The sequence below is a fragment of the Vairimorpha necatrix genome, chromosome 4 (assembly GCF_036630325.1).
Source record: "Vairimorpha necatrix chromosome 4, complete sequence".
Taxonomy (NCBI): Eukaryota; Fungi; Microsporidia; family Nosematidae; genus Vairimorpha; species Vairimorpha necatrix.
Window position 1 is genome coordinate 1,268,899 of NC_088819.1, and position 12,593 is coordinate 1,281,491.

General features: G+C 25.8%; 2 protein-coding genes across 2 annotated transcripts; both read left to right on the forward strand.

The window, feature by feature from the left end:
* Positions 1 to 3,235: 3,235 nt before the first annotated feature.
* Positions 3,236 to 3,520, forward strand: VNE69_04214 (uncharacterized protein; the record flags this gene model as incomplete). Its single annotated transcript, XM_065473466.1, has 1 exon — positions 3,236 to 3,520. The coding sequence occupies one exon, from the start codon at positions 3,236 to 3,238 to the stop codon at positions 3,518 to 3,520; it is 285 nt and encodes a 94-aa protein (XP_065329538.1).
* Positions 3,521 to 6,714: 3,194 nt separating this feature from the next.
* On the forward strand, positions 6,715 to 7,674 carry VNE69_04215 (putative SP-containing protein; the record flags this gene model as incomplete). The annotated part of the gene is made up of 1 exon (XM_065473467.1): positions 6,715 to 7,674. One exon carries the CDS (start codon positions 6,715 to 6,717, stop codon positions 7,672 to 7,674), a length of 960 nt encoding a protein of 319 aa, XP_065329539.1.
* Between the last annotated feature and the right edge of the window lie 4,919 nt (positions 7,675 to 12,593).

A 12,593-nucleotide genomic window follows, 5' to 3' on the forward strand; every position in this document is an offset into this window, starting at 1 on the left:
GATTTGAGGTATAAATGGGGAGTGTTCTCCTAGAGGTAAAGTCCAATGGATACGGCGGAGCTTGCTTCATCGTCAAGTTGTATGGAGGGAGTTTTAGTAAGTAAGAATTCCACAGTACCAGTTGGATGAGGATCACACCCGAATCCCTTTGGTACCCATGTAAGGTTTCTCTCTACCTCTTACTTGCATCAAAAAAAAAAAATTTAACTGATAGCATAATAGAAATTGAAATAATAATTGAGTTAGGAAATATAAAAGATGTGTCACAATTTTCTTGAAGAAAAAAACTGAAACTAATCTGTCGATATAAATTACCTCGCAACGACGGATCGTCATTCATTGGTCCATATCTTAAAGAAAAACTTTGAATTTTGTGACAGAATCATTGTAGTTAAGGACTTTAAAAATAATATCAAAACTTAAAAACTAAATAATTTTCCGTTTTTCACATGAAGAACGAATATTAAAAGTTTTTCAAACAAGAAATTGAAAAATAAATTGAAAGAGGTATATAAATATCTTTTATAACTAGTATATAAAAACTTTAAAATTTGCATCTAATTAAAAAAAATCATTTGTGTACTTTTTATTGGTTATATTTTTTGGTTGTAAAATGGGATTAACGCTTGCAAGAGTTAACGCTCGCGACCACAATTATTACTATTTTATACACTATTGTAAATTTTGGTACATGACCTTTTGGAACCCGCTTTGAAAAATCTAAAAAGGGGAAAATAAAAAAAAATTATAAAAACCGACTCAACGATTTATTGTTGATTTTAAGGGATTTTAAAACCCAGAGGAACTGTAAAAGGTGCTCATAGTGTTCGTTCTGATAATTCCATGTATAGATCAAATATTTCTTTTTGAAATAGCCAAAACCAACTAAATTATTTGGTATTTTTTCTTGAATCTCTAGGAATTACAGTATTGATGCATTGATTCAAAGTAATGTGCTCCATCCCTTTGCTTGTCTAATGTGGCCTCACATGCTACCATTGGTTAGAGATCATAATAGAAACAGGTTATACATTATCTTGTATTACCTCAAGGAAATAGAAGTATTTCTACTAGTTGCAGAAATGAGCAAGGTGCACGCCGATTCACCATCGAATGTCTTCAAAATAAGATTTTTTTGTTTCTCATGTATAAATACATCCATCACTAAAAAGCTCATCTGCCTCAACAAACATTGTTTTTGTCAATTTTGCCATTTTTTGAAAGAGGGGTCCTTATAAATTTCATAAGGGTTCATTTTCCCAAAGCGGGTTCCAAACGGTCATGTTCTTAAATTATTATTCTGATATTCAAATTACATGTAAGTAAGCAATTAATCATGTGTCGTTACTAAAAAATGTTTATTATATTTTTTATTATTCAAATTGCATATATTTTACATTCTCTTTATGAACTGGTGATTGTACTTTTGACTTTTTTTTTTTCTATAACGTATTGAACCTACTAATAAAATAATCTCTCGAGCTTATTTATATGGCAAAATACTAAGAACAAAGCAAAGTTTGACAAAGGTTTGAATTGATGACTGAAATTACCAATATGAACAATTCTTTGTTAAAAAATATTATAAAAATATCTTTAAGAATGCCGAATGGAGGAGTAGAGAATATAAAAAACAAGGCAGAGAAGGGTAGGTAAATGATTTTGACTACAATTTTTGTATAATGTGGGCTTCAATTACAAACAGAAATATATTTTATGGAAATTCTTTATTCTCAAAATTAAAATTTTTTATTGTACACTTAAGTGTTGTAACATTTTTTATTTTTTTGTTGTAATTAAGTCTATATTGTTTAAAAAGTTATCAACATAGGCCATTAGAGCATGTGTGCAACAATAAGTACATACATACATTTTCAAGATTATGACTGCACACAAAAATAGATTATTATTGTAAAATTAGTAATACTTCTTTGCGTAATACTAAACGAAAGAAGTATTAAGGAAGTTTTTTTTAAAAGATATATATTATGTTTGAATGTTTGGATTTTACAAAAAATATATTTTTCTTCAGATTATTGTAATTTGCATTAATTCATTATCTCAAATCTTATAATGCTGTTTTTTTTACTTATAATCGATGTTTATAACATATTTAGAAAATGTTGTTATATTTCCTTCATAAATAAACATACGCCTCAAATTTTTGCTTTTATGTACTTAACTCCTTTTCTTTCATACTTATTTTTTGTAGATTAGTATTATATAATAGTATCAATGTTTCTACGAATTAACTAGGCTTAATATATGGTTTTAAAACAGAATTAAATCCTACGTAATCACTTGTGACGGTATAGTGACTAAGTTTCAAAAATATTATACCACAAGACTCTAAATCTCAAAAAAGTTAGAAGCGTAAATCCAATGATCTCGCTAATAAATACGCCCAGTGCATTTATTGGGACTGACAACGGACATGGGCCGAAGCCGATGTGGAAGGACTATGGAGCCCGAAGCTACCTACAAGTAGGAGACGCTAAGCGGAGCCTATCTTTGTTAAATTAGAAGTATAAATACACTAAGTATACCTCAATAAAAGTTACTTAATGTTTCTGCAGCACAATTTTTGAAAATATTAGTTCAAGTGGATTAGTGAAAATACAAAATGGTTTGTGGCGAAAATTTCAAACAAATTAATAGGTCATCGTTGACATCAAAAAATCATTAAAATGTAATATAAGTCTTTACTTAAAACATAAAAACATATAATTGGCAGCGTCGAGTTTAAATATTATACAAATTATTTTATCTAAAAATATTATATGAAAATCATCTTATGGATAAAAGAAAAATTTTTAATTAAAGAATTTTAAGTGAAAATATTTATTTAAAAAACTTAGTATTAATCAACGTCCTAATGAATGTATCTGGAGTTGCCAATTTCGTTTTCAAAATATTGGATATTGATCAATACATCATCCTACGTTTATCAATGAAAACAAATTGTTTTTTCTATTCTCTTTGATTTTTTTCTCCAATATTAATCTATTTACAAATTATAAATAAATCTTAAACATAAATATATAATTTTATTGTTAAAGGGAGTGATCGGTGGTTTGATCAATATCATCTTAGACCTAGAGTATAGATATATGTAAAATATTTTTTTAAGCCAAATACTAATCATTTATAGCTTTTTTTTACAAGATGACAGATTTATAAAATAACAAAATGATTTAAATTAAAAGTTATATAAAAAATATTATACTTCCCCAATATGAATATCTTGAAAATATTTATTATGATTAAGCTTGTTAAAACAAATCAAACTTTATTAAATAGAATTTTAGATATGCTTATGATAAAGATAGAAAATAGAGATTACATATATGTTGATATATCTGAAAAAAATATAAACGTAAGTATATTTGCAAGCTACAATGTATACGATGAAAACATCAAATTTAGAATACTTAATACAGGAGTTGATCGTAGATTAACATTAAATTATGGATGCTTTAAAATTAAAGCAGAGAAAAAACTTCTAATGGCATTATCATAGAAATGGAAAAGAACATAGAAACCATATTGAATGTTTTTAAAATTTTTTCCATTATATTTTTATATAGTGTATATGATTATAACAATTATCTCATTATGAAAAAGCCAGTAGATGAACTAAAAATATTAAACACTGCAAGATAAATAGAGGATAATTTTTTTAATAAAAATAAGAAAATATTTGTGATACAGATGATGAATTGCAAAAAATTATTTACGAAATAAAAAATCCCCAAAATAATTGTAGTTTGAAAACGTCTCAGTCATCTGTTCACTAATAAAATAGTTTTAACTAATAAGTGTTATTTTTGTTTACGGATTAACCTAGGTAATATGCGTTATTTCCTTGGATTTTGTGTTGATGAGTTTTATTATTTAGTTAATACAGAAATTAAAATCCAGAATGAAACTCAGATTGAAACATTTAAGAAACTTCTTGATGTTTATAAGTTATCTTATGATAATATTGATCTAGGTCAAATTCCCTACTTTATATTAACAATATGATCTACAAATAATGCAGTTACAATATTATCATAAACAATACATTAAAATAGAAATAGAAAGGAGGTAGTTACCATAAAAATCAACTATATATATATCATTTTTTTGTAGAGAAAATTGTTTAGACAATGATAAAAATAATAGAAATATTTGCAAGGATTGCTTAATGGAATTTTAAACAATCTTATCAAGACTCGAAAATACAAAAAAAAACAGTAGGCATTAATATGTTTTTCATTTGATAGTATTAAATAACAAAATAGAATTCATTGTTTAAAGAATTTTAAACAAACTAAGATCAGCTCTAAATATAATATTTGGATACTTATTGTTAGACATAACAATAATAGACCAAAATACTACAAGTACGATAATTGGAAATAGGACAGACAATGGACTGAATAAGAAAAAATTAATTAATAGGGGATTAACAAACTTGAAAAATATTACACAACAAACTCAAATTTTATAGCTTTTTGATTATTATTAGAAACGAAAAACTATATAAATTATGAAAATTTATGTTATGACATTTTATTCAAAATATTAAGTAATATCGGTATACTAAACAAAAAAAGGGACTTGGTGACAATAGCTTAAAAAAATATTAATTTAATAAAAACTTGTGAGGATTTAGCAATAATCCATAATAATAACTATGATGATTAAAAAAATAAGTAGAACGAAATATTTGCAGTATTACTGCTACAATCACAGGATACTAAGATATATTTTATATGAATCGTTCAACATCGGTAAATTATAACATCGAAACAGATCAAGTGTTAACAAATCTAGGACTTGATCCAATTAATACAAGAACATAAAGTGGAATTTTAAGAAAAATACTTTGGGAAAATACAGTTAAAAGCAAAATAAAATAGGAAAACATTAAAGCTATAAAATAATTACATCGTAAATTAATAAGAACATGTTTTAAACAGTATTTATAATAAAATCATAATTAGTGATTAACAAAACATATTTAATGAAGTTAAAACAAAGAAATTTTAACATGAAAGAATAGAAAATGCCAAGGGACAGATCTCTAGCGGTCCTAAGACTACCCCCGGAGACTAGAGAATACCATTTTGTAGGTATTCTTCTTCTCCTCCCCAATTATGTTTTGGAAGGAAAAAACTTTATTTTCCCTCCCACGAACATAAAAGAAAATCATACCGATAAGGGTATAAAGAAGTTAAATAAAACTAACTCTTCTCGGACTGCTGGGCAGCCAGCAGTCCACAGCCTTTTTCATATGTTTAAAAATGACATTTATATAAATTATGCTTTGGATAAAATATATTGCTATTTCTGACATTTTCCTAGATATGTAAGAGGAGATTTATTTGAAGGAAGATCACACCTTTTATACCAATCAAGCAACATTTTGACATAATATAATTAAAACAAAATATCCGAAGTGTCCTTAATATTTACTTTATCCCTCATATATCTTTAATTGACTGTTGATAGTATTTCTTCATTGTTGTAGTGTATAATATCAGTAAGATTGCATAAAATCACGATTCCCAAATTGAAAATGCAGCAATATGTCTAAAACAAAATTATTACTTTTTTCTAATACTTTTTTTTTAAAGATAAAATTTTTAACAGTTCTTCAATTTATAATTAATAAAGCCTATATAACATGAAATAAAAATTATAAAAATTTCATGAACAAAGCATAATGGTTATTTGTAATCTAAAGCTCTATTTTTAATGTATTTGCGTTCTTTATAAAAAATTAACGGATCAAAAAACAGCTTTTGTATAAATCAGACAATTTTGTAAGTTCATTTATTTTATAGTATGCAATGAAAGCACAATTTTGTTGGTTACATTTATAATGTATAATACTAAATTCATATTATTTAAGACATTTTTTTTATTTGTTTATATTACAATATTATTAACAAAACTCATAAAAAACAATTAGAGTATATTGTTTATTTATAATAAAACAAATATAAAGGCATAATATAGCTATATCATATACTTTAATACATTTTAATATGTAAATTTTCTTATGTAAAAAATTAAGACGGATAATAAATTGATTTATGACACAAACAAAATGATAGTCTAAAATGTCAACGTTTTGGAAAAATAAAAAAATAGAGATAAAATTAAAAAATTAAGTACAATAGCTTTAAAATGTGTTTGTTTAGTGGTTAGATGCAATAACATGATTTTTGAATATTATATTAATTTTTGAATTTTCAGTGTAATTTCAAAGAGATATAAAAATGTACAAAAAATTCTACCTGCCTAATTTTATGTACTGAGTTCTTTATTTGATATATTCTGTAGTATATTGCAATCTAAAAAATTCATAAAATTATATAATTTAATAAAAAATTTGACGTATATTCATAATTATAAATATGAATAAATTTAAATGATTAAAATATCTTATAAATGCCATTTAAACAGAACTACGAAAATATAGAAGTTTAATGTTCTATGTGATGCAATATATTAATTTTACACATAAGCTATGATGTTTTTTGCCACATGTATGAGTTTATTAGAAGTTTGGTATTCGAGTTTATATTCAACTTGACGTGTAATTTTCCTTTATATTATAATATAAATAGTAGAGTTCGTTCTCTTATTTTATCTGAAAACAATATTTACGGGCAAATACACAAATTATCATATTATTTATAACAAAAACATGCCCTTAGAATGTTATTGACATTAGGTATTATTTATTGTACACAATTAAACCATAATCTTTCTGGAAAAAATGATAATAGTGAGATTAATGAAACTTTATCATATGATAAACTTAAAAAAACTGTTTTTGACTCAGAATGTTCTTCTTTTGTTAATTTTACACAACTTTTGAAGCAGTCAGATTATTTGGGACGAGAATATGGAATATATTTTTATGATGATAATCTATGTGATAATAATTTTAACCAAACTAATCTAGACCAAATTAGCAACAAAATCTACTCAAAATTGCAAAATAATAACTACCAATCAGGTATTGTAAACGAAGAAACTGAATATAGCCAAGGATTTTTTTCAGTTGAAATATCCAATAAATTTGAAAAATCTTATAAAATATTGTCAGAATGTAGGAACAATATTGACCAATATATACTACTGATGAAAAATACTATAATAGAAAAAAAGTATACCAACAATCAAATATTAAAAGACAGTGAAGATTATAGAAAGTTCCAAATTAATAGCATAAAAATTCATCGTTTTTCTCAATTTTTAAAGAGAATTAAAAACATTCAACTACCAAGAACTAGTGGAAAACTTAAAACATTAAATTTGCCACTAGAGACCCACAATATAATTTCCGCATTCATAGATCTGTTCAAGCATTTCACGAAAATTTTTTTTACAAGAGAAAGACATATAACTTCAAAAAGTTATTCGGCTGTGACTAAACAAGCGATGTTTAATTATAATAAAGAAATATTATCTGCATTTGATCATATACCTATAGTAAAAACTCTAGAAATAATTGACGAAGAATTAAATAAGTTTAAATATGAATCTTATTCGCAAAAGATAAAAGTACGAAGAATTATTGAGTTGTTAAATAATAAATTAAATGTTACATTTGTAAAAACAAAAAAATGTATCGAGATATATAATCAGGTAAGTCAGATATACAACAAATAAAGTAATTATCTGAAGTTATATCTTATAGTTAATTTATTATTTTTTTGCGTAAAAACCATTTAGTTGTTATTACATAACAAAAAAAAAACCTTGGTCGCAAAATAATTTTCTATGATATATTTTGATTAGACTAACACTTATATAGCAAATTTTCCTAAGTGCTTATGTAGAATTCACATTTTTGAAAATTAGTAATTTTTTTTGTAAATTTTATATTTAGATTAAAACATTACATTTTGTCATATTCTATCTTATTAATATTATTTCTCGGGGGTCTATATAGGCTAACAATTGCTTCGTCATTAATTTTCATCAAGTTTTCATAATGTAATCAATCAGATCTTTCCATTTGCAAGAATATAGTTGGTCTGTATTTGATTGACTTTTCATAGACCATATAGAAATAAAAGTATAATTGTCAATTTCTCAAATCAAGATTATGTCCATAATTCATATCCTTTAAAGATTTTTTTTATATACTATAAATTATTATGTCACTTGTTAAACGTTACAGAAAACATGGCGGAAAGAAATTTGAAATAATACATTGTTGTAGATAGTAAAGAGATTTCCAGTTGACAATACCAGATTCGTAGAAATAGAGAGCAAAAAAAAATGATTTTTAACATCGAAATGTAATCGACGTTGGAGATAAATCTAACTTTACCTACGAAATAATATATGACGGAGTGTCAGTGCTATTTACTATCTTATGGAATTGCAGATATGGAATATTTATTGTTCATATGACGAATTACCTTCTAATAGGAGTTTTTTTTTTCATATATCATTTTTTACGATAATTTAGTCAGCAAGATGCAACGAAGAACATCAAAAAAACATATCCCTATAGAAAATGAAAAGATAAGCCTCAAAACGATACAACGTGTTTAAATATTAGATTAATATTATATTGAGCTGTTAGGTGTCAATTTATAATAGCATGTAATTTTATAAAAGAGGAATCATATAGGCAACATTGATGACGTTAATTTTACTGGTTCGATGTTAAGATAATAATCTGCATATATTTTAATAAAACATGACAAACAATTACATAAATATTGTAAAATTTTCAATTTTTATATTGTACTTCCAAAGCAAAGTTTTTAACTATTATATTTAGTTCTAAAATTTTTTATTGGGTGTGTTGTTATTCCTAAAGTCAAAAAAACATGTAGTTGATTTTTACTTTCTATTTTTTTTTAATCACAGTCAGTATAGTTATATATATATTGAAGTTGAAAATATAAATTATGTTTTTTTAAAAAAATTATTTTTTACTTTATATGAACAAACAGGCATTTGACAAATCCTTCCAAGGATTTTTAACAGCATTGATAATGATGTATTTATACTAAAATATTTCCTCAAAGGTTTTCAGCAGATCAAATCTCGAGTTTTGATTATTAACACATTTTTTTGTGGTTAAAATTGTCGATTTATCTTTTTTTATTTTTAATAATACATATATTTCATTGTTAGTTTTAAATATGATTCTTTCTAATTCCATAATCAAGCACATTTTTATCATATAGGAAGATTTATAATTCGAATTAATTTAATTTTTAAAGTCTTACATATTTTAAATTATGTTCTTTGTTCCTTTAATTATATACATATGTTTTTCGCTGATTGTACACTTCTTATTCAACCCTTAAAAATTTAAATTTATTCATTGAGTGGAAGCTCTGATATTTCTTTTATTAATAAATACACAGCTGTTTTTTGTGGTAGTAGTACTCTCAATAATTTTCAATATTATATCATTTTTTTCAAATAGCTTAAAGATTACAGTAATTTCGTTTTTGTTGCCTTAATTGATTTCCATTAATGTTGCAATTCTTATAAGTTACTTGAATGTTGATTTATTTACAATTAAATCTTTATTATTTTCTACGATCTTACATTATATTTTTGGCGATATGAAAAATTCAAGTATGGTTTAAATTATTGCATACTATAGAATCAATTTGGTCAATTGTTTGGAAAAAAATCATTCATCCCTTTCGTTTTTATTTTCCGTATTATATATTGTGTATTCGTTCTTAATTTTTGATGCGCCATAAATTCGGTTAATTCAACAAAATTAAATAATTCAAGTGTTTCAATTATTTTTTTTTTGATATTTTTTCCTCGCTATTAATTTGTTTATTGTTATTCTCCATAAAAATTAGGGGTTACATATAAAATATTTAAAATTATCAACATCCCCCTCTACAAAATTGGCTCATCAACTAAAAGCTTTAACTGAGAAGCGTGTCTTTTTATTTTCTTTTTTCCTATCTTGATTATAAACGCATTATTTTTTAAAGCTTTATAAACACATCCTCGAACCTTAAACTTAGGGCTACCTTTTCCTCTATTTCCTTCTTGTCTGATTAGCACAACCTCATCTGGTCTAAAAAAATGTTCTTGCTCACCTTTTCCATTCTTTTTATTGTATTTTATTATATTTTCCATTTGAATCTGTCTTAGTTTGTCTTGTACATTTAACAAGGTTGCTTCTTGGGGTGTCATTAAGATTCCAGTATGAAACGTGTTGTTGTAAATCTCTATAGCTCTTTTTAACTTCGTTTTTAAAAAACTGTCTTCCTTATTCTTAAAAATTAGATCTTATAGTGTCCTATTAAATCTCTCTACTCTACCATTATATTGGTGATGGTAGGGAGACGTATAATGTAACTTAATATTATGATGCTTACAAAAATTGACGACCTTTGAACAAAATTTATTTTTGACTGATTTAATATAAATGTTTTTACCTTAACCTTTTCGTTGACTTATCCTATAAATCTTACTACCTTTTCATCGTTTCTTGAACTAAGAACTTTTGCAAAACCTTCTCTAGTAAAATAATCAATTGCTGATATGATATATTGCTTTCCTATTGGGCCTATTATATCCACCGCAACCTTTTCTCCTCTTTCAAATGCCGTAACAAAAATAAACTTTTTTTTTCTTTTTTAAATTGTATTGACAACATATTTCACATTCATTTACTACTTCTTTAACTAGCTTTTCTACATTTTTAATTTTGAGTCCTCTTTTTCTAATTTCATACTCTAATGATTGTTTTCCTCTATGTAATAGTTCTAAATGAATAGCTCGCACAATTTCTTTTTCTTCGACCCTAATCTTCTTAAATTCAATTTCTTATTCTTCGTTATTTTTATTTTCAATATTCTTCCTGTCTTCTTTGTCTTCCTCTATTTGTTTATTATCATCCTTTATTTCCTCATTTTCAACGAAATCAAAATTCTGCTTAAACAATCTACGTGAGGTATGTCTTTGCCCTGCCTGTACGTAACTTTAAAGCAATATCTAGACATTCCATCTAACCATCTTTGAATTCTCGAGTTAATTTCACCTTTATTAAGCACTTCTAATGCTTTATGATCTGTTATTACCTCAAAGTTCGCTCCATATAAAAAGTAATTAAAATTTTCCATGCCCCATAACATGGCCAAACACTCTTTCTCACTAATACCGTAATTAATTTCATGATCTTTTTGTTTTCTAGAAGCAAACGCAATAGGTATCTCCTCTCCATCAATAATTTGACTAAGTACTGCTGCGATTCCATACTTAGAAGCGTCCGTTGTCAAAATAAAATCTTTACTATAATCTGGCTGAAATAATCCTATGTTCGTTTTGAGAATCTCTTTGATCTCCTAAAAAATTTTCTCTTCTTTCTCTGTCCAAATGAAAAGTTTCTTGTCTTTTAATAATTCATACAGTGGGCTACATATACCGGAGCAGTCTTTAATAAATTTTCTATAATAGTTAATAGCTCCTAAAAATTCCTGTAACTGTTGCTTATCCCTTGGTGATTTTAAATCTTCTCTTCCTTGTAATTTTCTACCTAACGGGAGTATCTTATTTTCTTCTATATGGTGTCCTCAAAAGTCGATTTCACGCTGTCTAAAACTAGATTTGTCTTCATTTATTTTAAGCTTGTTTCTATCCAAAGCTTCTCAAATTCTTTTGTATGCCTCATCATGTTCTTTTTCATCTCTGCCAAAAATTAAAATATCATCCACATAACAGAAACAGCTCTTTCCTATTTCTTCTTTGAGTGCAAAATCCATGAAGAAGACTTTACATTCATGATATATCGTTTAATGCTTTCATCTTTGTCCTGCTTCATTCGGTACAGTTTTGCTAAAGACAATGTTTTATTTCCGAATGCTTCTAAAGCCAACTGTCTCCATTTCACAAAGGTCATTTTTTTATGACCCACAATAGTCTCGTAGTGCCAGTCGATTAAATCGTAACTGGCTCTACTCATAATCCACTCAATCTTTCTCTCGTCCTCCATATCTTAAAAAAGGACATTAACTCAAACCTTCGTATCTCATTTATAATGTTATCTCTACTAATCTCTGTATTCATGGGTTCTATCTCATTCTCCACCATGTTAATTTGTTTATTGTTATTCTCCATAAAAATTAGGGGTTACATATAAAATATTTAAAATTATCAACACTCGCAATATATATTTCCACAGGTTTCTCAAAAATATTATCCAGGTCAAGTTGGCTTATATCGATATTATAAAAATGAAAAACCTCATCGATTGCATAGAAAAAATTGTAAAGAAATTAACCATCAATTTTATAAAATTTATCTCTTCACTATTATCATTGGAGATAATACAGTTATACAAAGCAATGTTTTTTCCAAATCATTTTATATACATTTTACTGCTTTTTTACAATATTTTTTTTTGTTATCGATAATGTTTTTTACGATAAAATGAATGGTCTTGGTTTTTTTTCATAAACTAGTCTTTTTGAATGGCCTAATTATTCATTATAGACTATTATTATTTTAAATCTTAGAGGCTTTCGTACTTTCTACGTTTTCTTATGTAATTTCTTGCTTTTTAATTAAAATAATAATCTTATTATTATTAA